This window comes from Geospiza fortis, unplaced genomic scaffold, assembly GCF_000277835.1.
Source record: "Geospiza fortis unplaced genomic scaffold, GeoFor_1.0 scaffold40, whole genome shotgun sequence".
Classification (NCBI taxonomy): domain Eukaryota; kingdom Metazoa; phylum Chordata; class Aves; order Passeriformes; family Thraupidae; genus Geospiza; species Geospiza fortis.
Window position 1 is genome coordinate 14337253 of NW_005054297.1, and position 23797 is coordinate 14361049.

General features: G+C 37.5%; 2 protein-coding genes across 5 annotated transcripts in view; one reads left to right on the top strand and one right to left on the bottom strand.

Annotated features, from left to right (window-relative positions):
- Positions 1-4048, top strand: part of CRACD (capping protein inhibiting regulator of actin dynamics) — a 128748-nt gene extending 124700 nt beyond the window's left edge. For all 4 annotated transcript variants that reach the window (XM_031066066.1, XM_031066062.1, XM_031066070.1 and 1 more), the window contains one exon: positions 1240-4048. In XM_031066066.1, coding sequence (XP_030921926.1) covers positions 1240-1400 — 161 coding nt within the window. In that variant the 3' untranslated portion in view covers positions 1401-4048. The remainder of the gene's footprint in view (positions 1-1239) is intronic.
- A 266-nt stretch (positions 4049-4314) lies between these two features.
- AASDH (aminoadipate-semialdehyde dehydrogenase) lies at positions 4315-22237 on the bottom strand. The gene is made up of 14 exons (XM_005415661.3): positions 22124-22237; positions 19858-19978; positions 18837-19171; positions 17880-18072; positions 15337-15578; positions 13916-14022; positions 13287-13459; positions 12570-12762; positions 11957-12075; positions 9810-10647; positions 8540-8703; positions 7836-7961; positions 6479-6610; positions 4315-5449 (listed from the first exon to the last, which is right to left on the bottom strand). The coding sequence occupies exons 2-14, from the start codon at positions 19906-19908 to the stop codon at positions 5051-5053; spliced, it is 3072 nt and encodes a 1023-aa protein (XP_005415718.2). The 5' UTR covers positions 19909-19978; positions 22124-22237; the 3' UTR covers positions 4315-5050.
- Positions 22238-23797: the final 1560 nt, after the last annotated feature.

The following is a 23797-nucleotide window of genomic DNA, read 5'->3' on the forward strand; positions in this document are numbered from 1 at the left end:
AGAGCATTTAAGACAGAAGACCAGCCTAGGATATGTTTAAAATGGAAGTCTGCTGAGTGATCCTCTAAGGACATTAAAAAACACCCAATTTGAAGGTGGTGTATTTCAAAATTGCAGTTGTGTCATGTACAACAGGAACTGATAAGAGTGTGGGACCTTTAAAATAGCATAAATTACCATAGTACTTAAAATAATTACCTTTTCAAAGTGTCCATCTACAGAAATTGCTGCTGCTACTGTTCATTTACTTGCAGATAAAGACATATGATTAAAGATGCACTAAAAAGAAAAACAGAGCTTTTTTTGGTATCCTTGCAATTTTAAAGCTTCTACACAATTTTAAAGCTTTTATATACATTCAAAACCTCAAAGGAAATGCAACTAAAACTAATGGGGAATCTGAACATTTAACAAAAAAAAGTTGGCTCTTAAGAAAGAAAATGTGTAAGGGCAGCGTGGGGGAGAGATGAGTGAGGAGTTATTTTGTAACTAAGATTTTTAGAGTTACTCCATATGTTTCAGACAGGGCTCATTTCTATTCAGGTTGCCTTTGAGGGCAATCACTGTCTCAGATTTTATTTTCCCATTTGACCTCTACAATACTTCCATGGTTCTGCTCTGTGAAGTTGCTTCTTAGAAATCATTTGTTTATTAAACACATTTTCTTATGGAGACAGCTGTTTGTCTTATACTAGTTGTAAGAAAATGTGGCAAAGAGCCAGTGGGGAAAGCAGGTTTCTTTTTTAGGACAGTCTCTTGGGCAGGGTTAATTAAGGCAGGAAGCTATAGGATCACCTTCTTCTCTGAAGAGGGAATCTAAATACTACTGAGTACATTTGGTTTACATGCATGCAGCAGCTGCATTACCAAACACAAGAAGATCCCTAGCTTTATTTTCCATTGTTTGCTATGGTGCAGATGTTATTAAAATAGTTTATTTAAAGAGGAAGACTAGCAAATTGGAAATATTTTCTTTGGATATCACAAGGACTGAAAATTTTGTCCCTATTTTTGTGACTTAGATTACTTGGAGTCACCTCTGAAAAAGGAAACTCAGCTCCTCCGAACTTGATTATTTTGCTAATACAGTAAGATTTAATTGAAAGTGTTGGAAATAAATATCTAGTGTTAGAATATCTTCACATAAAAGTGAAATCTCTAGAATCCTGCAACAAAGCACAGGATTCAACTCATGCTGTTTTTGTTTTTTTTCCCCCTCTCCCTGTCCCATAAAAAAAGTGGAAATTTCAGATTCTGTTCCATCAACCCCAGTGACAAAGGAGGTGGCCAAGAGATTCTCTACACCTGATGCTAACCCAGTGTCAACAGAGCCAGCCTGGCTCGCGTTAGCCAAGAGGAAAGCAAAAGCCTGGAGTGACTGTCCACAGATCATAAAGTAAACTGTAAAGTTACATCTCTATTGCTGACTATTAATTGCTTTCTTTTATTTATTCTGCTTTTTACATGACAAAACTGAAAATGCATGTATTGGAAGGCTGAAAACTGAACTGATTACCATTTTGCTCTAGCTCACTGTAAAGTCTACTCAAGTCATATATTCCATTGCTTTGACAAATAGCTAAAGGTGGTCATGGCAAAAATCTCACAGCCAGACTCTCTCAAAAACTTAAGAGAGTGCTCAGATACTGGATGTAAATTTTAGCAGGTATCATAATAAGGGCCAGAACAGAGTAAGAGTTCAGACGCTTCTTAAATTCTGTTGGTATTCAGTTCTGGAATTTTAGATCTCTATGTTTGAGATCTCAGAAATTTTTTCAGAACTTCATTGTTGAAATTAAGGAAAGATGCATGTTTCCTTCTCTTAAGTCACAATTTATTTAAACATGTTAAACTGTATGAACTGCCAGTTCTGCCTGCTATTTTAAAGCTTTTTCCCTAAGGAGGAGCTTCAGGATACACTGTTCCACATGCAAATGATAAGTGATGGTACCATCCAAATGCTGAGGTTATTTCTTTCATCATAGGATTAATACACTACATCTATATGCCCTCACTTCTAAGAAGAAAACAATTAATCCTACTTAAAAAGCCACATTTTTTAAACAAATGTCATTAAGCTCTCAGAAAGAAGTCAGGGATTCACTGTTTCTTCTAGTCATTTGAGTGCATCACTGTTTGTGCTTGGCCATATTTATGCTGCACAGAGACAGTGATTGTGGATTACAACTTTAAATTAATTGACTGGAATTATACTGTTCCTGTGCAAATGCAAATTCCTGTAGAATTTGTCTCAGGAAGTTTCCACAGGAGTAGGACTGACAGAACTGAAGTTAACTGAGAATTGAGAGGTAAGTCAGTGAGAGTTTTAGGAGTTTTAACTCTGCATTCTTCCTGATTTTACTCCACATGCAACTTCAGGCAGTTCAGGTAACTTCCTGTACTTTGACCAATATAGCCAGAACACTTGAAGAAGAAGTTTACTTACCCCATCTCAGGTATCTGGTGTGGCAGTTGAACACTTTATTACTTCACATAACTAAAACAGAAATGTCCACCCCCTCCCTCTTACAAAAAAAGGATAAAGTCCATAAATGGAATAAAAACATCACTATCCTCAACATCCCACAGAAATCTCTAGGCCTGCATTTTAAAGTGTCACCCTATTAAATAAATCAACTGAGTTTGTTTTACAAGGAAGACTTTAAAAAAATTTGAAAGTCTCCTTCTTACAACCATAAGGCTCAAAGGAACCTTTAAGCCTACATCAGAAAGGGAGACATTTTCATGAAATTACATCATTATTGAATGATACAACATATGCTTCATGGAAGTGTTTTAGCCAAACTGCTGTAAGCAGCATGAGAAACAGCATTTTAAACTACACAGGAAACAGAATGAAACCTGTTGTACACTCTGTTCCCAGTTTCAGCAAAAATCATTGGCAAGTACAGCCTTTCCCACCCGACAGAAAACGGGCTCAGTATTGTGGTTACAGTAGCACAAACACAATGGATGTGTTAGATCGAGTACATGTGCAACAGCAAGATGGGCTTTCTTGGGTGTCTTAAGCCATCAGTTTTGCTCAGATTCATATTTAAAACCAAAATCTCTAAAGTAACCTTTACGAGGAACATAAGTAATATGTTTTAAGCAGAAATGAGACAATGCTGCTCTCAAATGCTTGGGAAAAACGCCCCCCGTAATGCCTTCAATATTCGAAGAAAGAATTGGGCCTGTAATTCCTTTTGCTCTGCTAGCACCTGGAATTAGTGCATCCTAAAGTTAAATTTATATTTTTCCAAGTTTGTTTGCCTGCAGTATGGATATGTAATAACTAAACTGCCTGAAATCCATCTTTACAATTATTTATTGGGAGGGGGAGCCAGGTAGAAATACTGAGAAGGTGAAGTAAATCAGGATTAAAGATACTGGTATTCTGAAAAGCATAGCAAAATTAGGTGCTATTGTGCATGACATAAGGATGCAATTTTCCAATACAATCCATTTATAGCACATAGAATAGAGCTTTCATTAAGGATGGTCCTAAGCTAAAGCTTCAAAGCAGAGTTTTTTTCCAACCATAAAGGTATCTAGTGTAACAATGGAAACTCTATTATGTACAGTACTTGATGGAAACATTTCTAAAGCGTACATGTGCAACAGTAACATTTCATGTTAAATTAACAAAGATTTGCACTAAATACCAATGAAGTGAAGTTTTACTTTGCTTTAGCTTTGTTGCAGCCATTTCTGATAAAGTATTGGAAATCTGTAAAAATAAATCCAAAACACTACTACCCAGTTTAAAACAGCAAAAATGTTTTAAGAACCGAATAAACCACTATGTAGTATATTGTCTCAATTTTTTGTAACTTATACAAACACAAAATACCATTTCTTTTGACAAGGTTATATATGATTAACCTCTATGTTCATATAGTAATGTATAAAAACTACAAGATGTATAATTGTGGGGTATTTGTTGTGTACTTTTTTAATTTTTCAAATGTTTTAAAGTGCAATTGTTTATTATACTGTCATTTTAAATCTTATTAAACTATAACCTGGTCAAAATTATCTAATCATTGATATATGTCCTCTGTGTCTCATTTTGCTAATCATGTAGTTCAGGTTTGCCTTACAAATACAACTTTTTACAGTGCTACAACTGCACTACATACTACACAGGATACAAATTAGATGAGAGCAAGTAAGGTAAGAGTTCCTACTACACTTCTTTCAGAAGACTCTTAGGAAATGCTCTCAGTAAAGTGTACTTTTGCCACTGCAAGTATTTGATTTGCATTACCAAGACCACTGGTACTTTTTTCTAAGGTGTTAAAGAATACAAAACCCAATTTACACAACCTTTTATTAATAGTTCTTGTGAAAACAATGTAAACAGTATTCATTCAAATATTTTAAAAAACTATTTGACAATGGTTAATTTGAGCAGTGCACACTTCATCTTAGAACTCACACTGTTTCTGTCATTGAAATTTAAATATTTATAGTGTTACTTCCACTTTTAGAATACAAGAGGCAACTCCTACTGACTTTAATGGAGTTTTAGTATATGCTAGATTAATTAAACCATGAGAGGCCTATGTCAACAAAAGATGAACTATTCTGTTTGTACAAACTGTAGTAAACAGGTCACTCCTTCCAGCTATATGAAATTCAGGCTATGTCTCCAGAAATCAAATTAAAAGTTAGATTCAAAAAAGGACTTGTGTTAGCTTGCTTGGCACAGAAATCTTGATAGACAGACAGACAAACACTAGTCTGGTGCAAGGAAGAGCCAGGCACAGGCGAGGAGGGACTCCAAGAAAGCAATTCACTCCTCCCTCAGAGATAAGCCTGCTATCCAAGCTGTGGAATGTGGCACCTTACACACTTTGTCCCCTCTCTGGCAAGGTGCTGAGCACCCATCCTCTCTCCATCACTGGACACTGCCTGATGCAAAATCTCACCTGATAAGCCTGCAAGGAGCATCTCTTGCCTGCAGCAAAATAGGCAGAAGGGTGGAGAGCACCTGTGAGCTCCCAGTTTACAAATGTAAACAATAACAAGGAAGCAGCCTAACATCTTAGCTGTTACTTTTCCCTGCTATATACAGATCCAGACAATAAACATAATCATTTCTACAGCCAACAACAAGCTTTGTTCCCCACACTACGGGCGAAGAGAAAACCTCGCCTGGAAGCTTATCTACTCCTTCTGCTGTTCCACTCTTGGCATTCAGGATCCACACTCTGCCATCTGTAGATACTGCTGCCAGGAGAATTTTGTTATTTAAGTCATCACTTTGGAAAATGAATGGTGTTCCATATACGCTTGAAGTGGCTTCAAATTTCCAAAGTAAATTACCCTCCATGTTACAGCAGTAGATAAAGCAGTCGTGAGAGCCAAAAAATATTTCTTGCTTAGTTAAACTTGAGAGGCATGGAGATGAAAACACTGGCCCATTAGTGGAAAATTGCCAAACCTACAGAAAGAACACAACCAACCATTATCAAAGGTTTTTTACATTATCAGTTTTACAGCAACTGTAATTTTTTAATAGACTCATTGTTGATAGGAGAGCATTTAATTTCAAAAGCATACTAGATTTCAGTGAGGTCTAGTAAATCTTTGTCACATTACAAATAAGGTTTTCCACAGAGAGTAAGCAATAAAAGTCTCATAAAATAGATGTGGAAGAGGGAAGAGTTACTACCTTCAGTGAGGCCCGCGTAAAAATGGCCAATTTGGGAAAAGAATATTCTTGGGCTGTTGTACAATTAGTAATGAACATCAAGAACCCTGTTAATATGTCATTCTTTGCCAGAAAGGCATATATTCCTTTTGGAATACAGATTTCCTTTGCTTATGCTAACAATGTGCAGATCCTTCCTCAAAAGAGTATCAGGTCTGCAACACTGCTGAAAGCAGAGAGCAGTGCATGGATGGATTAACATGTATTTTATAATCGGAAAAGGCTCAGGAATTGACATAAATACTGCATCTCAGGCTAACAAATGAATGGTGTCAGTTGTTTACCACCAGATACAAACTACATTTATCTCTGAGGAACTAAAAAAATACTCTCACTTAATTAAATGTGAAGGCTTACACATATTTTACCAGAATCATGATTTGGCATTTTTTGACAAAAGCATAAAAATTCTAAGAAATCTTTACTTCTGAATAACCACCATCTTAGAGAAGAGACACCTTAAACCTGCTTGGAAAGCTCCAAATGAAATAATTTCATTTGCTGGCACTAAACTTGACAATTTACTTTGGGTATAAGGTCTGAGCTAGAAGTTCTCTTACTGCATCAGGCAACTTGAGTTTGTGATTTTGCCATGGACTATCCTAGGCAAACAGTTTTTCTACTTTCTCATCTCTAACAACAGGCACTTCTATTTGCTTCACAAAAAGGTACGTGTCAATCATTAAGCCTCAGAAACCAGTCCTAAAAAATCTTATTCAGGGTTTTGTGATGGACGTAAAAACCCAACAAGACTTTTACCTTTTCTCCAGAATGAGTGTAACAATATAAGTTTCCATCCACACACCCAAGACAGACGTAGTTCTCATTGCAGTGAGGAGAGGAGAAGAGTGGTTTTCCAAGGTTGCTTTTCCAAATCTTACTCCCCGTCACCTGTAAGTGGCAGCATGGAATATCTGATGCTTAACACAACTGTAAGAAACAGCACAAAACAACCCTTCCATCACTGCCTGACCCAGCCCTTATGTAGTGTGGAATAAAAAGCCAAACCCCCAAACCAAAACAACAACAACAACAACAACACCCACACAAAACAAAAATGTGATCAAAACCTAATTTTCTTGCTCACTGTAGACAAAGTAATAATGATAGTTGAGTGTATTAGCAGTAGTTCTAATAAATGCCAGATTCAGTTTTTAATTTCATTCCCAGCTGCTCAGTATGTGACAAGGACCAATGAAGCAGAGATACTTTGGAATCAAGTTATATTGATACTCTATGACATGTTGCAGCTCACTATCTATGACTGTCACAATGCATTCCTACTGTATCTTGCATATTCCCCAGGAATTAGGATTATTCACAAAAATAGGAAGGCACAGACTCACTTGTGGGTGGGTTTCTCAACTATCTCTTACTGTGGATTATAGAATAAAAAAATATCTTTTCTTAAGCACAGCCCACTCTTGCTGCAAAACCACACACTGGTTTTCTAATAGCAGACTGGTTACTACTGAGGACAGTTGTAGTGGGCAGAAGGTAAAGGTGATTAGGATTGATGCTCTGTGTTGTGTGAGTACAGAAACAGTAACAGCTGCTTCTACTCTCTACTCCTTTTTATCAGGCAGGACCAGCTGTAAGCCAACAATGCCTCAGAAAACCATGAAATTGCTCCACATCTATCAAGAATGCCATTTCCCCAGTGCAAATAACAGAACTGAACACTGAGATTAAAAGGACAGCTCTTAAATATGGGGAGGGAAGCAGTAAAAAGAATGAAGGGGCTTCTTTCTGCATTCTGTTCTGATTTCTGTGTAGTTTTTTTTTTTCCAATCCTAGTGCCAAAGGAGGAGGGGGCAGGAAATAAATCTATATACTTGCTCTCACTCCCTGGTTACTGATACAGGAATGACAAGAAACTGACTACAACTTTGGCCTTTGGTCAGAATGTGAATTCAACCAAGTCAGTTCAGTCCTCTTTATCACCAGGTGTATTTCTGAAGTGTGGGAAGGATTATGGTAACCTTGTATATCATTACAATGCCCCGGAGTTAAAAATATTTCATGGTAACATATGATCATCTCCCCTTTCATTAGAATAGCAGTCTTAACTTCAGAAATACATTTGGCTGAAAGACACATAAGCAAAGGTACATACTGGGTTAACAGCCAGTAATAGTCCTCCTAGTGTAGCAACATAGAGATGATGTGGAAAAGAATTTAGACAAGGAGATGAAAACACAGCTCCACCTTCACAGTGTAACTTCCATACACACACCTTTTCCTGTAAGTACATGAAAAAATAATAATAAACAATTTTTCAACTGGAGTTAGAGCGCATCATGTTTACAAAGACCTTTGAATGTCAAACATTATCAAGTACTGTGTTTACTCAGCAAATACTAGTTAAGAAGTGAAGACAATCTACACACCATGACAGCAACACATGTGCCACTGGTTTCTCTTCCAGTAAATAAAATAAATTCAGCTAATGAAAAGGCAGTATCTGCCCCTTTTATTTCCCATCTGCCTCCATCTTCTCATTTACAAGGTAAGATTGAAAACCACAGTTCTATTTCTAGCTAGACACCCTATTCTGAAACACCTATGGAGAACTTAATAACTAAGAAACTTAATATTTAGTTTCAACCAGGACTAATATCACAAGAACCACAACTGAACACCACTAAAACTGTTTACTGTCACATAATTCTAACCCCACTTACAGCAGGCCTAACTTTCAGAAGTGATTGTGGACTCCTAAGAATACTAACACCAGTGGAACTTCTTCTGGTGCACGACAAATAGTGTCTAAATTGGATATTTATTGTTCTACAAGTGAAAGTGAGTCAGTGTTCTTACATAAATATCCAAAGCATACACATGCTGGTCATGAGATCCAATGTAGACCAGTCCACTGGAAGGGTCTACAACTGCAGAGCTTTTCACAGAGTCTTCTGTGACAAAAGTCCAGTGTATTTCTCCATCACTGCTTTGAAGCACATACACCAAGCCATCATAACAACCTATGTGGAATAAAACATGATGGGAAAAAAAAAAGAATAATGATTATTTGCCTTTGTGGTGTGACTTGTGCTGCCAGTTGTATCACTGCTGGAAAGAAGTAAGATTATTCATAAGGTAGAGTTTCAAAATATTTTTGGAAGCTTCTCCTGTGTTTTTAGCTCAAAAGTTTTGCTGATACAGTCAAAGATTATTGTTCTGTGTGTTTTTTCTAAGGTACATTTAGAATATACTTATTTCACTATCTTTCTATCAAATTTTTCAGTAACAATAGTAGAAAACACAGTGAGTTGCTGACAAGGGAGAACACAAATTTTTTTAAATTACCTCTTTGTCTAGGTTTTGTTTCTGAAAACAAAGGTGTTAAAAGAATAATATTTTTAAGTTCTCTACTGAAAACCGAACTGCCATCATAGAAACTCCTTCATGTTAATAAAATATTCAATTTTATGATCAAGAGTGAAGAGCAATCAAAATACAAACAAAAAGATGGCAACATTAGAGTTGCATTAAAAAAACCTCACCACTTGGCCATCTGCACTAACCAGTGACATAGATATATTAGCTAAAAAGATGACACCAAGATAAATAATGGCAACTCTGCTGACAACAGATATGACAAAACCAAAAAAATATCCAAATGTGTTCTTTACATTTCCAGAAAGAAGAGTCAAATGAGATAATTAAACTCTGTGAAAAACAATATGAGATACCATGTACTAATTTCTAACTCTATTAATTCACCAAGACATTTAAGACTCCATTACCTTTCTATACTATTTTTCTTTCTAAAAATCCCAAAAACAAGTTTAAATGTCACACCTTAATCTACCACTAAAAAAGAAACTGTAGCCATTGTTTATTCCTTATTAATAAACTGGGATATAATAAACCACAAGTGTTTATGTTAGATAAGCTCCATCACTAGTTATCATGAAACTTAAATTACTTCCTCCTTCTGTTTCTATTTTACAATAAATTAGGTCTGAGGCAGATGTGGAAGTTGATGGATGGAGGACCATCAGAGATAAGGAATGTGATTCCCTGTCATTCATCTTGTATTTAGCAGAAGAAGAATTGAAAATGAAGGCTGAAGCAAAAGACATACCAACAACAATGTAATTTCCACACTTGGATACACAGGCAGAAGACTCAATACGATCTCCAAGGGTCTTCTCCCATTTTATTTCTCCCAAATCTAGATCAATTGCCTGCATTGCATGGGAGTGAGAGCCAATATACACAGATGCAGATACTTCTTCTTTAGCTGATATTATAACCAGTGGTGATGCATCAACACATTTCCTTGTGTTTGACTTCCACCTCACACACAATGCCAGCTCTGCCACTGATGAGTGACTACATTCTGCATGGATTTGCTGAACAGAGGAATGGTCATTTTTATTTGCCTTGTTTTCAAGTGTTAAAATTCTATTCTCCAGTTCAGACCCTTGCACATGGCTTTTCATTACAGCTGGAATCTTGGAATGCAGAGAGGAGGGCTGCTGTAGCGGTTCCACTCCTACCTGTTCTGTATTTTTGGGCTGCATAGAAGACTTGGTGAAATTCATAGAGAAAAGATGATTTCCTCTGTTCAGGGCAATAAATGGAATTAATCCTGAAGCAATCTCAAGACCTCTTTCAGATGTCAGTTTAATGTATTTTCCATGGAATTGCTCTCCACTGTTCCTTCTTAATTTTCTTTTCACAACATTGTCAGGATTCATTAATTGTTCTTCATCTGGAAACAGCATTTTAAGAATATGTCTGTAAACTTCTTCAATTGAGTGGCTGAGAATAACTTCAAGGAGTCCTGGCACAGCTTTGCCTACTAACATCTCAATTTCTTCATAAAATCGCAGTGCCTTTAGGGAGTCTCCACCACTGCACAGAAATACTGCATCTTTAGAAATTCCAGTGGAATCACATGGAAGTCCAAGGACAGACTAGAGAAAAAACGAAGGAAAGAGGTATCAGCCCATAGATGTTATACCATGTCACACACATAAAACCTCAGGGGGGGTAGAATCTACCTGTACACCTAGAAGTCATGCTAAAAATGAACAACTGAGAAAATTCACTACTCTGCAAAAAATCATTGAAAAATGTTAGTGCCAACAGAGGGACTGACAGAACAAGAACTGGAGAGGAATGAGGAAGTAGGGAGATACTAATTCTGTACTACAAAATGTCTTGCTCAATACCAATTCTGCAGTCTAAAGAATTAAAGGGAATTGTACTATATATTGATTGGCCATTTTCAATACCATTTATCAATGACAACTTTGCAGATAAAACATAGATGTCTTTTGATAAAATCAGTTTAGGCGTTTTATTTTAATAACAAAGCTTATATAAACTGTTCTTTTTTACTTCTAAATTATTTAAGTAACCTACTTACCTACCTACTTTTGAAGTTATAAAGCCCTTCAGTTCATGAAAGATTTTGCATTTGGCATTGTTACTACAACAAACAGCAATAACTGAGTCACCTCTCACCACACTCCCTTGTTACTAAGTCTGGATGTCAAATCCAAACCCTTTTGTTTTGGAACCACCTTCTGCTGTCCATAATGGATCTAGGACACAACCAATACCCTGGGTTATCACTTCATTAATGTGAAAAGGATTGGCACAGACAAATAAATACACTACATTTACTTGTTCAAGTCCTAGGCCACAGCTAATCCCATTTTCAGGTGAAACTAGTAAATCCACCTTTGAGAAACAAAGTAATACTGTTTGGCATCACATTTCAATACCTTGAAAAACAAGTCTTTAGCACAGAAATTTAGAAACAATCCAGACAGGCAGTCCAAGAGACAGTTGTGCAACTGCACCATCTATTTAAAAAATGGATTCTTCAATTTTTCTTGAGAAATAAGAAACTCTACTAACACAGCAGCTAATTTTTTACAAAGTTCCCATCTCCCAGTTCCTTGTTTTCTTTAGTGATTGCTTCTTTTGGCATGTGAAGCAGCATTTGAAAAGCTATTGACATTACATTCTTTCTATGCTAATTGCTTACACCTCATAGCCTGCAGTTTTGTCTGATAAGAGAAATAAAAATTACTCTCTCTTGGCCACTGCAGAGGAACTATATTTAAGTATAACTGAATAGAATAGAGCTGTACTGCTTAAATCTATAGGCAGCTAGAATGTTCTGGTTGCATTAGTCATACTTAAAACTGTTTAATTCCTGACACATGTATAATGATCCACTTGCAAAGATAAAAAGGCAGCTCAAAATACTACCTTCCATAAATACTGCAATCTTTCCCACAATTCCTCTGCGTCACTCAGCTTACTGTCACGCCTTCTGGAGTTTAGATGGTTCTGGTAAATCTTGTTCAGCTCAGATATATCAACTTTGCCTTTGTAGAAAATAAAGGACGATTTTTTTTCATTGCTTGTTTAGTATTAGCACTTTCAAAACTTGCTCTGCCCAAATAGTCACTATATTCTTGTATGTGTTTCCTTACTCAGACTCTACTGCATCTGCATTTTTTAACACAGTTGATCAACTACATGAAAACCAGTAAGGTTTTTGAAAATTTTCCCCTCCCACAGAATCCCATCTCAAGGCCTGCTTTTTCCTCAGTAGAAGTGAGGGTTCTGTTGCAGACTGCAACAGGAGCAACTGAGGTAAGAAATGTGCAGTGTTAAAACTAAATTGATTTTTCCATTACTCTTTGACTCTCAAATGAAACATCATCAAGAAAACATAACAATACAGGGCCATTATTTCCTATTAGGCATTACTTATCTAATGTACATATTCTAAAAGCATGAATCAGATACTGGATTTTGGTTAATAAAAAAATTAAAACAAAAACAAGTGGCAAGGGTTCTTAATAGTTTCATTTACCGTGTGATGTTAAAGGGAAAGCTTTAATCACTACAATCTCATCAGGCACTGCATAAGCTGGTAGATGCTTCTGGAGTTCTTTAAATGTTTCTCTCTCTTCAAAATCATCTTTGGGTAAAACAAACAGGATAAGTTTTTCCTGTTGGTACCAGGTAACTGCACAAGCTTCTACCTGGCAAAGATCTTCAGCAACCTGTAATTAAAAAACATTAGTCTTGTTTTGAAATGCATTTCATCAGTAGAGTAAAAGAAGCAAAAAACAATGAAAAAAACCACACACCTTTAAAAACTGCATTTTTCTCACATTCCTACATAACATCCTATGAAATAGCTTCTTTTGTAGCTGAAAGTTGTACTTCACATAAAAATAAACTCATAGATATATGTATTATTTGCCAAAATATCATGAACAAGATATAATCCAGGAATGTGACACTCAGTCTTGTAGAAGAATCACTATACTCAGTACTTTTCAGATGTTTATACATTTTTCAATTCTCCTGGAAGAAACCATACAATAAAAGATTCCCAAGAACTCAGAACAAACTCCTCCCTAAATTATGTGAGTAGATTCTTTATAATACACCCACCAAATTCCTTTAGACTCCTAAAAGTCATCTGGAAACAAGCAAATACCCATTTCTGATGGTAACAATGTGTTTCTTATAGCTGCCTTTTTATAGTGGCATACTTTACTCTGTGGAGGTGAGCACTTACCTGCTGCAGATATTCAATATTAAAACGTTTGCCATGACGTTTAATCTGATTGTCCTTCCGACCCAGGAAGAACAACTTTGCGTTCTCCACTCTTACAAAATCCCCTGTTTCTCTCATTGTACCCAGTGGCACAGTTATTTCCTCATCAAGAAAGCAGACTCGTTCTTCACCACCTAGACAAAAAAAGATTGTGGTCATATATACAAAATAGCGAACTGTAAATGAAAATTATAGTGAGTGCTTTATCAAATTCTCTTAAATTTTACCAGGAATTATAAGAAATATTGAAATACCATTATCAACGTCCAAACTTCTGCAATGTGCAATTCTGGCTATGCAGTTAATTCAGTTAATACACAGAAATTACTTCAGCTGAGAATGTCAAAATGCAAGAAGGGAAAAAGAAATCAAGATAATAAAGACATAGTCTGCAGATAAAATGATAGTACTTTCCTGTTCATCATTCCAACAACCTAAAATACTATCAGAAAGTTCCCAGCCCAATCAGAACTTAAAATGCTGTATTAATCTGTGTATCACAGGCAAATATCAGGTAAAATTATCAATATATTATTAAAAGTCAATCAATTAAGAACAGCCTCTTAGAAGAATTAGAAACATAAAATAACCTATAAATATTTGTCCCTCGCCTTCAAGAACTGCAGATCCATTGGCATCTCTGACCTCAAGTTTTGTTCCAAGGAGCGGTGATCCCAACGGTACAGGAAAATCCGTTCTAAATATATTAGAGAGAAACAGTAGAAGTCTTTCTCTTCTGAACACAAAACAACTGCCCCAGAAACCAGGTATCATGTAGATTTTTAAAAGACTGGCATTAGAGCAAAGATAGATACTTGGGAATTCTTCCTACGAATGCTTCTTCTTTAAAAAGGTATTAATTTATTAAAAATTAAAAAACCTTATCAGTGTGCATGGGTGTTACTGATATATACCAGAAGACTCCACAGAACTACAGAAAATAAGGCCTGAATAGACCCTGAAATCCCCTGAGAGAACCCCAATCATTTCAGTCAACTTTTAAGTCTCCTAGATTGAAACACCCATCAAGTCAACCAATTTAAGCATGTGGAACTGCTTTCTAACTCATTTTTCCCTGCCTAATTTGAGCTTTTACTCTATTTTAATAAGTACAGTTAAGAAAAGTTCAGAAAAAGATTTAGAAAACATTCAGTTCAGAAAAGACTGAAATACAAGAAACTGTCATTTCAATGTCATGTATCGATTATAGACTTCTCTGACCAACTCCTTCCTTTCCCTTCATTCTCCATCCTCTTCAAGCAGTTGCAGGACCTCATTTATTGAATATAGAAGCTATTTCTGAGTGAGAGTATAGAATAATATATTTTCTTCAATAAAGCAAAACTTACAGCAACTTAAAATAACTTCGGCATGGATTCCAGTTCAATTTCTATTTTAAAGTATTACATTTTTTTGTTTGAACTCAGAGAAAATTAGTTTTACATAAGAATGTAAGAACACTTCATGACAATCCACCACTTTTAGTCTTCAAGGGTTTAAGCACCAGGTTAATATGTCACATCATTTGTGCAAACCATCGCTTTCTTTAGGACACATTTAACTCAAACTGCATGTATAATTATTATGGCATGGAATAATCACACATTTCAGAGAGAAAATTAAACAGTGAGATAATGGGAAGTGCCTTTCATGACTCTAAAAAATAACATGAAGAAAAAATGCCAAACAAGTCAGAAACTGAGTGAATTATGACAGAGTGATAAATAATGAAAAGCAAGTACTTCTTGAAGTTTAAATTACTGTGAAACCTTGGGTGAGCCACTTTGGACAAATTTCTGCCACCCACACTACTAAAATAGGAGAGTGGGGGCTGTAGTGGCTCATGAGACAATGGATTAGTCTGTTTCTACATAAACCCAAATGTAACTTCTACCAGTATAAACACTCATGAGGACTCAGTAGCCCTGGTAACAGGAGACTGAGGTTCTATTATTTCTGGTGATTTTCATCATTCACATGCCAAGCCATTGAGAACAGTGAATTTTCCTACCTAAAATCAGCACTAAAAAACTCCTCAGGAATCTTGTAGCAAGTAGCCCAGCTTGACACTTCAGTAATACCATAGAGATTAAAAATGCTTGTTTTGTTCTCCTTGTGCTTCCAACTTTTCAAGAGACTCAGTGCAGGAAATGCTTCACCACCAAGGGCTAAGACACGAAGTGAAGTATTTGCAGACAACACTCTTGATTTAATAATGTGAGCTCCAAACCTCCTGAGAAGTGTTGGTGTTGCCTGAATGATACATATTTAAAAAAAAAAAAGAAAGACCTGTTACATTTTATCAGTGTATGCATACCTCTCTTCTGCTACATGGCTGTATTATGGATGTACTTTAAAACATCTACGTACCAATCGTCACAATGGTGTTTTGTGAGATTTTGTTTCTTATAAGGCCTTTAATGAGTACTATCAGCATAATTCTATGTTCTTCTGCAAAGCTTCTTCTTTACCCTGGTGTGTTTCAGGTTTCCTTTTGTGTCTCAGCTATTACTTCAAGTGTATGCACATTAGGTCTTCTGATAATTACTTGGAAACAGAAAACAACACAGTATTCTCTCTATCTTATTGTTTGAGCCTTTTTCTCGTTCATTCCAGAATGTTATAGCAAAAATATAACCTATACATCTGATTAATGTGCATACAGAACATTTAAAGACCTTACATAATGCTAAAAATTCCTAGGATGTCAGATTCTGGGCTGTCCTTGATTTATGCAAATAAAACAGTTCACAAGAATGGGTTTTTCTCAAAGCTTTCACTAAAATAAGCAGGGGGCAAAGATACAAAACCCAAATCCCCCAAACCCAAACCCAAACCAGTTTCCTTAAACAACTATTTCTAGAAAACTATTGGTGATGTAGAGCCCTTTCACTGAAAGGAAAAAAAACAGTAAATCATTTTACCAGGCACATTTCACTCTCATTCTTGCCTGCTTTTCTGGTAAGAGAACTGGAAAATTAATAGGATTATTTCTTACCAGGTTCTTTTTTTCTAGTAATAGATGAAGACCATATTTTTTCAACTGATAATTCTAACATTAGTGAAATTTTGGCAACAAAACAAGGGAAAAATGTATACTCTTCCCTCCCTCATAATTATTTTTGGATTTCTCGAGTGTGCTCAAAAAATTCAATGGGGGGAGGTAATGGTTTTTTTATTTTTTAAGAAATATCATAAAATTACTCATCCATCAGTTAAGCTGTAGGGAGAACATTTTTGTCAATAATTCAGCTGAGAAGCCCCTCCTTCAGAGATTAGGACAGTGATCAAAAAAACCCCCACAAAAACAAATCAAACTTCTCTTAAAAAGTCTTTTCAAAAATCTTCATTCATTAATTTCTGCCCTTCTCTATTACTGCTTAACATGCTTAACAAATATATCTTTAGAAGTCTTAAAAGACTTAAAAAGTCTTAAAAGTCTTGCTCATAGAGAGGAATATCTTAGGAATTTTTTTCCTAAAAGCAAATGAGCTAAACTGATCATGAAACTTGTGTATCATAGGATTATCTACACCATTTATAGCAATCCTAACAAATAAAAATAAGAGCAGAGAATAGTTACAAAAGATTTGTAACTACTGGGTTTTTTCCTGCTGTGGAATCTTCAGCCAACTACTCATTAATCTTAAATTTAAACCCTACACTCTCAACTACCACCATTGTTACAAAAAAAAAAAAAAAAAAAGGGAATGGAACAGGGTCCAGAGCACAAATCCTACAAGGAGCAGCTGAGGGAGCTGGGGGTGTTTAGCATGGAGAAAAGGACACTCAGGGGTGACCTTTTTGCTCTCTACAACTGCCTGAAAGGAGGGTGTAGCCAGATGGGGGTTGGTCTCTTCTCCCAAGTAGCAAGTGACAGGACAAGAAAAACAGAACTACAGGTACAGGCCAGGCTTATTCAGCCATGCTGGATGCTTCAAGTAAATTTTGCAAACTTGAAAACTATTAAAATTGAAATCATACAGGAGATAATCTATTTTAAGACATAAGAGATGGATGTAGCCTCATATAAGCAGGTGACATGAAAATAGTAAGTATTGCTCTGAAATCAATTTGTACCTTGTTCTCATTATCGTAAAAATTACAAACATTTTACCACCCTATTAGGACAGGTTTAGTTGTACTGTTAGCATAAAAACTAACATTAAAACTTAAAACTTGTGTATGACTAAATACTCCAAGATCAAGCCCACTAAAAAGTGCTTAAAATGTCTGTAACAGTTTACTCTCTTATCAGATTCTTCAGAACAAAAAGTTTAATTAACAGAATAATTCATTTAATTCTTAATAAGTAAAGGTTTTTTAAAATAATCTTCAGCTCAGTGTTTTCTATCACAAAATGTTTGAGGTTTTGATCAAATGGTAATTTTCTAGACAGCTAACAGCTGTTTGTCTACAACAAAAAGGATAGCTATATTGCCTTTGACCAAGAACACTCCTGTCCTATTAACACTAGATTCTAGGCTGACAAAAAGTAGTACCCATTAGCAAAAGTGGGAAGCAAGACACTGGAGACACTTAGATTTTGCCTACCTGCAACACTGTCACGTGGTGGTGGTGAAACAGAGCAGCAGAGAGCTCCACAGGCATCATTTTAATGGTGTTTGGTACGACCAGAATAGAGGCTCCACTTGTCAGAGCCATGAACAATTCAACCACAGACGGGTCAAATGTGAGGGGAGATGCCAGGAACAGCACATCATCCTGTGTGATCTCAAATATGGATCTAAAATAAGAAAGCAAGGAATTACAAATCTGATGCATGCAGCCAAAAACCCCTTCCCAACTAAAAGAATGAAAGCATGAAAGAAATGCATTAGCAAAGCTCAGATCTGAAAGGCTCTGAATATATAGACATATAATTTGAGCAAGAGCTCCTGGACTGTAACTGTTGGTTTCACTAATGATGTGTTTTATGAAGATACCCCACCACATTACACACCAACAGAGTTCACTGAAAGGCATATTTCAACTAACAGATGCTCATTAAAAAAGGATAAAGAAAGAAAAAGCAAAGAAGAAGAAAGGAAAAGACAAGACAGGAAAAATATTGTATATTCCATAATAATTTATTTAATATGAAATGAAACAGAAGGTATCTGGCTAGCCTAAAAAAGAATTATGAATTAAGAACTAAAGAACACAGTAAATATAACTGTGAACAAATGATTAATTTTATTGTCTATTTCTTTTAAACCACAAGCCAGATGATGGTACAAAACTTAGAGCAACAGTGCACTATTTGAAACACAGCCCCCAAAACAAAAGGCAAAGCACCATTTAAGTATAATACTGATAGAGAAACAAACTGTTATATGAGTCTACTTGGCAATAAAAGCAAAAAACCCACAAAGGTGGATAAGGAGGAAGAAGTGAAGCCGTGTCAGCAAAAACCCTATGTACACTCCTCTGAAGTATTACACAAAAATCCTAAAAGCATCACATTTGTAAAAGCATTTGAAAGGAAAACTGAAAACCACACTTACTTACTTAAGATGCTGAATATTAGGCACTATACATTTATGAGGCACTCTGACGATTTTGGGGATCCCTGTAGTTCCTGATGTATGCAAGACATATGCTACAGTGTCTTTCTGGCCAGCGTCCATGTATCCTGCTTCTGACGTTTTTACTTTGGTTTGGTCTGGGCAAACTCCTGGCTGTGAGTTATCCACAGCTTTGAAAGGTTCACATTTACTTTTCATATTGTCTACTTCTGAACTGACATCAGTGTTGCTTGAGCTCATTTGGAAGAGAGTTAAACCAATATGTTCTATGGCAGAGGAATTGTGGTAAAACCAGCCAGCATGGGACATCTGGAATTTCTGCAAGAGAAAATGAACAATTCAAAAAGTGGAACTCAGGAGGAACTGTTGTTATTTCATGCATGCAATGAAACAAAAACCAGCATTTCATACAAACAATTCTGATTTTTCATACCTCTACTCTAAGAGGACACACGTCACAGTTATAAGCTCATGTATTTCTACAAATTAAATATGAGTGAATGCACACTTCATAAATGCAAAATAAACAGTTATCTGAGCAAATGGAAAAGGAAAATAGACCAAAAAAAAACTACTGCAGAAGACCAAGGAATCTGAATTGTAACTTGTCTCTTCCCTTTGCAATGAGTGAGGGTATAAGTTTTGGGATGAGTTAGACAAAGAGAAACCCAAGTATTAAATGCAGGAGCTTTTTTAACTACTGCAGATTTCCAACTCTTAGCATTGACATATAAAGAAATAAGTCTGGAAAAGTCTTCCAATATTAGTGCCCAACAAGGCTGCTTGAACAACAGTGTAACAGGAAAGAAGGCAATTGTTTTGAAGAACAGAGAAATATTTTGTACTTTTGATTTTAAAGATGTTCCTTTCTGAATAAGAAAGACAAACTTCTGCCATGAAAAAACAAAAGCACTCCATCCAAGCTTATTAAAACAGAATTCAATTTGCATATCTACCCGTCTAAATTGCCCTTTAATGATTCCTATAGAAGCCTGAACACTTACATTTATTTTGTCATTCTCAACAAGAACATACTGAAGGTTGCTTTTCTTCATGAAGTAAGTGGATATAGTTGGTGGTGCATCTGGATCAATAGGTGAATAGGCAGCTGGAACTTGAAGGATTCTAATTAAACACAAATGTTTTAAAACAATTTTAAAAAATAAGAAAATCCTCTTAGATTTTGCTAAAATTTCTTTTATACCTTTATAGTTGCCTGAGCTAGACAATATAGTTATAATATGACTTTTAAAGATCTTGTTGGTAACAAAGTAAGATGAAAATCAGTGTTGCTTTTTGGTCTTTTACAGCAAGGGAAAAGACTAAGGCTAGGTGAAAACATTCAATATTATTTCAGGCCAAGCAAGTCAGTGATGACAAAAGGTATCACTGACATCAACAGCATCACATTTTAAAACCTTCTGATATTGACTAGAAACCGAAATATAACCTTTCCATTTACCCACAAAGAACATGTATAAACGTATTCTAAAAAGCAACAAAACCCCGCAGCGTATTCTAAAAAGCATTCTAAACGTATTCTAAACATATTCTAAAAAGCAACAAAACCCCGCAGGATGAAAACACTTTCCTACGAGTGCAAAGAATGCAGCATAAGACAATCTAAGCAGGGCCTGGGATGTCCTTCCTACAAGGCAGATGGAGGAGCTCCAAGTCCTGGCGCTCCTGGTCCCTGCCCCGCACTCTCGCTTTCCTACGAGTGCAAAGAATGCAGCGTTAAAAAAATCTAAGCAGGGCCTGGGATGTCTTTCCTACAAGGCAGGCGGAGAAGCTCCAAGTCCCAGCGCTCCTGGTCCCTGCCCCGCACTCTCCAGTGGCGCTCCTGGAGAGCCACAAGCACTGAACCACCCCCAAAACTCCTCACATCTGCTCTGCTGTTGGGTTCTGTACTGTACAGAACCCTGTATGTCCTGTACTGTAGGTACAATTTACTTATACTTCTCTCTGTGCTAGAGGTTTGTCCCTGCAGTAGCACCAAGGTCCCGAAGGGAGGCGTGGCAAGGGCAGCGTCCCGATGCTCCTACAGCCCCTGTGCCAGCAAGCGCTTCAGCCTGCCCCGCATCACACAGCCACCAGCTACTCCCAATGACAGCTGTAAGAATCAAAGAGCCCCAGCACATCCATCCCCCTCACACAGCAAAATAAAACGGTTACACTCAGTTCACTGGGATACAGGACAAATCAGACAGCAAGGGACATCAGTTCGACCTCCTGCTCAGGCAGAGCCAGCTGTGACACCAGACCAGGTTGTTCAGGTCTTTGTCCAGTCAGGTTCTGAACACCTCCAGAGATGTGCCTGCACAACATCTCAGAGCAACCTGCTGCACCGGGGCAGAAGCATTTCCTGACTGGTGAGAAAGTTCCTCAGTGCTTGTGGGGGGTTTATGATTACACTGCTTTCTCACTCCCCTGAAATCCTTATCCTCCACTGTGGTACCTCTTCTGGTGCCATTCTGTATTTCACATGACGTGTGAACAACAGGAAGATACCAACACAGGCCATGCCCCCAGGAAGCACAACTGCTGCTGTATTCATCAGCTGAAAAAATAGGCTTGTGATCCTGTGATTGTCTATTCCATCATAAATGCTAGGAATACAAAAGATACCTATATAAAGGATACAAACATTAGAATCCCTCAGCAGAAGCAGGATTTTAAAAATTCATGGATTAACATGAGTGTTGAAATCATAAGCATTTCAACTTCCTAGCCATCAGTTAATCAACACCACCTTAGTGTTACAATGCTCATTACTTCCTTCAGTAATATTCATAATGGAAAATTAAATATATGTTCATTTACCTTAAAACATGGAATTTGCATTCAGAATATCTTTCTTTTGTATAGCCAGCAAGACCATTCATTAAAAAAACCTGCACAGTCCTTTTCTCAATAGATGTTTTCTGTCAGATCACTTCCAGTTTTAAACAAGCAGAAAAAATATGCTGGTCATTAATATTTTGAATTTCTATAAACATGTTAAATCACTTTTAATGAAGGGATGCAGTTACAGACAGTTTACAGCTTTAAGGCTTAAGATTCAGAAATATTTTAGCAATGGGTTTTCAAAAGATTGTCATATTGCCATCTTTTCCCCTAAATGATGCAAGACTCCAGCACTGGGACGGCACTACTATGCTATTACTACATTTTTGTTGCTGTTAAAAATATAAACAAACTGCAAAACTTGCTTTAACAGAGATAACCCTTAAAAAACCAACACAAAAGTGCAAGCATTCAAACCATTACCCTAAGATCCAAGAGGGCAGGTTTATTCCCGGATAGCAGTAAAGGCCTATTTCACATCGGCCTCGTTGGTGACAATGCTTCTGAAGGAAAGCTGTCAGCTCCGCGGCGAGGCCGAGCACGAGCGCCGGCAGCCCCATCGCGCCCGCGGCGCCCCGCTCCTGCAAGGGGAAAAACGCCAGCCACGTGTTTGTGAAATCTTAAAAGCTTAAGAGTAATGAAACGGTTATAAAAATAGTAATGCAATTAGAGTAATAATAATTTGGACAATTTGAATTAGGACAATATGAGACAATAAAGACAAAGAGTTACGACGTCTAGGTACCTTCTTCTGGGCAGCACGAGCCCGAAAAAGGACCCCCGTTAACAGAGGATAAACCCTTAAAATCAATAGCCTGTTGCATATTCATACACTTCATACATGATGCATAAATTCCATTCAAATACAGGATTGTGTATGGTCATCGTCAACTACTTCTTCTGAATCCTAACAGCACCTTCGAGGCAGGAAGAAGTTCGTTTCTTCTGATAAGAAGGCAATAAATTCTTTTTCTCTAAAAGATTTAGGTGTCCTGTGGCTGCTATTTCGCTGCAAGTCCTTTCTTTAAAAAAAGTATCCTGCATAGCATGGTTTCTATTTTAACATTTTTTATAACCTAAAACTATATTTAACACACTACTTAAGATAGTTAATACAGCATTACTTTCTAACACAACACATATAATATTCATTTTAATATTTGGAAAAAGCCAATCATAAAATACGCATTTTTCACATGCAAGAACCACACACCAGACACGGCCTCACTTTAACACTTCAGTCGGACTACAACGGCACACAAAACACGGCCAGAAAGGAGAGGAAAAAACAAGATCCACGGCAGAGAATACACAGCTCTGCCACGCCTTAGACTGCAAAAGGTGCAAACCTGGATTCTTGACTTGTACTGAGGTAGTTTGTCCCTCAGCGCTACACTTTTATTTTTAAAGCCAGGCATCATTGAATTGAGAAATTCATTAACACAACTTAATTAAATAGCAAGTCTTTCAATGGAATTGTGAAATATGAATCTTTCCTTCACAAGCAGAAACCCCCAACACGTGAACTTTTGGGGCACTGCTTGTGCTGGTGCCCACTTCTGCCCCGCGAGCCCTCCCGCCAAAGCCGGACCGGTGACCGGACGGATCCAGGCTTTGGCCCCCGCTCTGCTCTTTAAGGTTACCCCGTTTCCACACGGGACGGACACGGACCGGCAGCTCCCCGCGCTCCTCGGGAGCCCCGCCCGCGGCACTTCCCGGTGCCCTCCTGGCCCCGCCCCAGCCCGCCAGCGGCGGCGCCTCCGATTGGCGGGGCGCGGTAATGTCGCGCTCTCTTTGGCCAGCGGCCGTGGCGCCTTTTGGGTACGCATCAGCAGCGCCTGCTCCGCCAGAGCCATGCGCCATTGCTTCCTGAGGGAAGGAGAGAGGGAGAGAGGAACAGCGAGCGCGCCAAAGCCTTCCCCGCTGTCCTCGGCAGACACGGGAAAGGGGCTAAAAACAAATGCAGATGGCTTGGGCGAAGGGCAGGGTTCCTCTCCTCACGCTCACAGTTCACTTGTCTCGGTCCCCGTGTGTCCTCCCCCTCCGGCCCAGGAGGTGGTACGGGCCTTCCTGCCGGTGGTACCGCCGCGGGCGGGA

Bases quoted from the DNA above. Each gene is read 5' to 3' on its own strand.
- AASDH (XM_005415661.3), bottom strand. From the start codon at position 19,908: ATGAAGAAAAGCAACCTTCAGTATGTTCTTGTTGAGAATGACAAAATA. The intron at 19,172-19,857 runs GTAAGTGTTCAG...TTTCTCTTGCAG, and splicing joins TTGAGAATGACAAAATAAAT to AAATTCCAGATGTCCCATGC. The intron at 8,704-9,809 runs GTATGTCTTTTG...TATTCCACATAG, and splicing joins TGGAAATTACATTGTTGTTG to GTTGTTATGATGGCTTGGTG.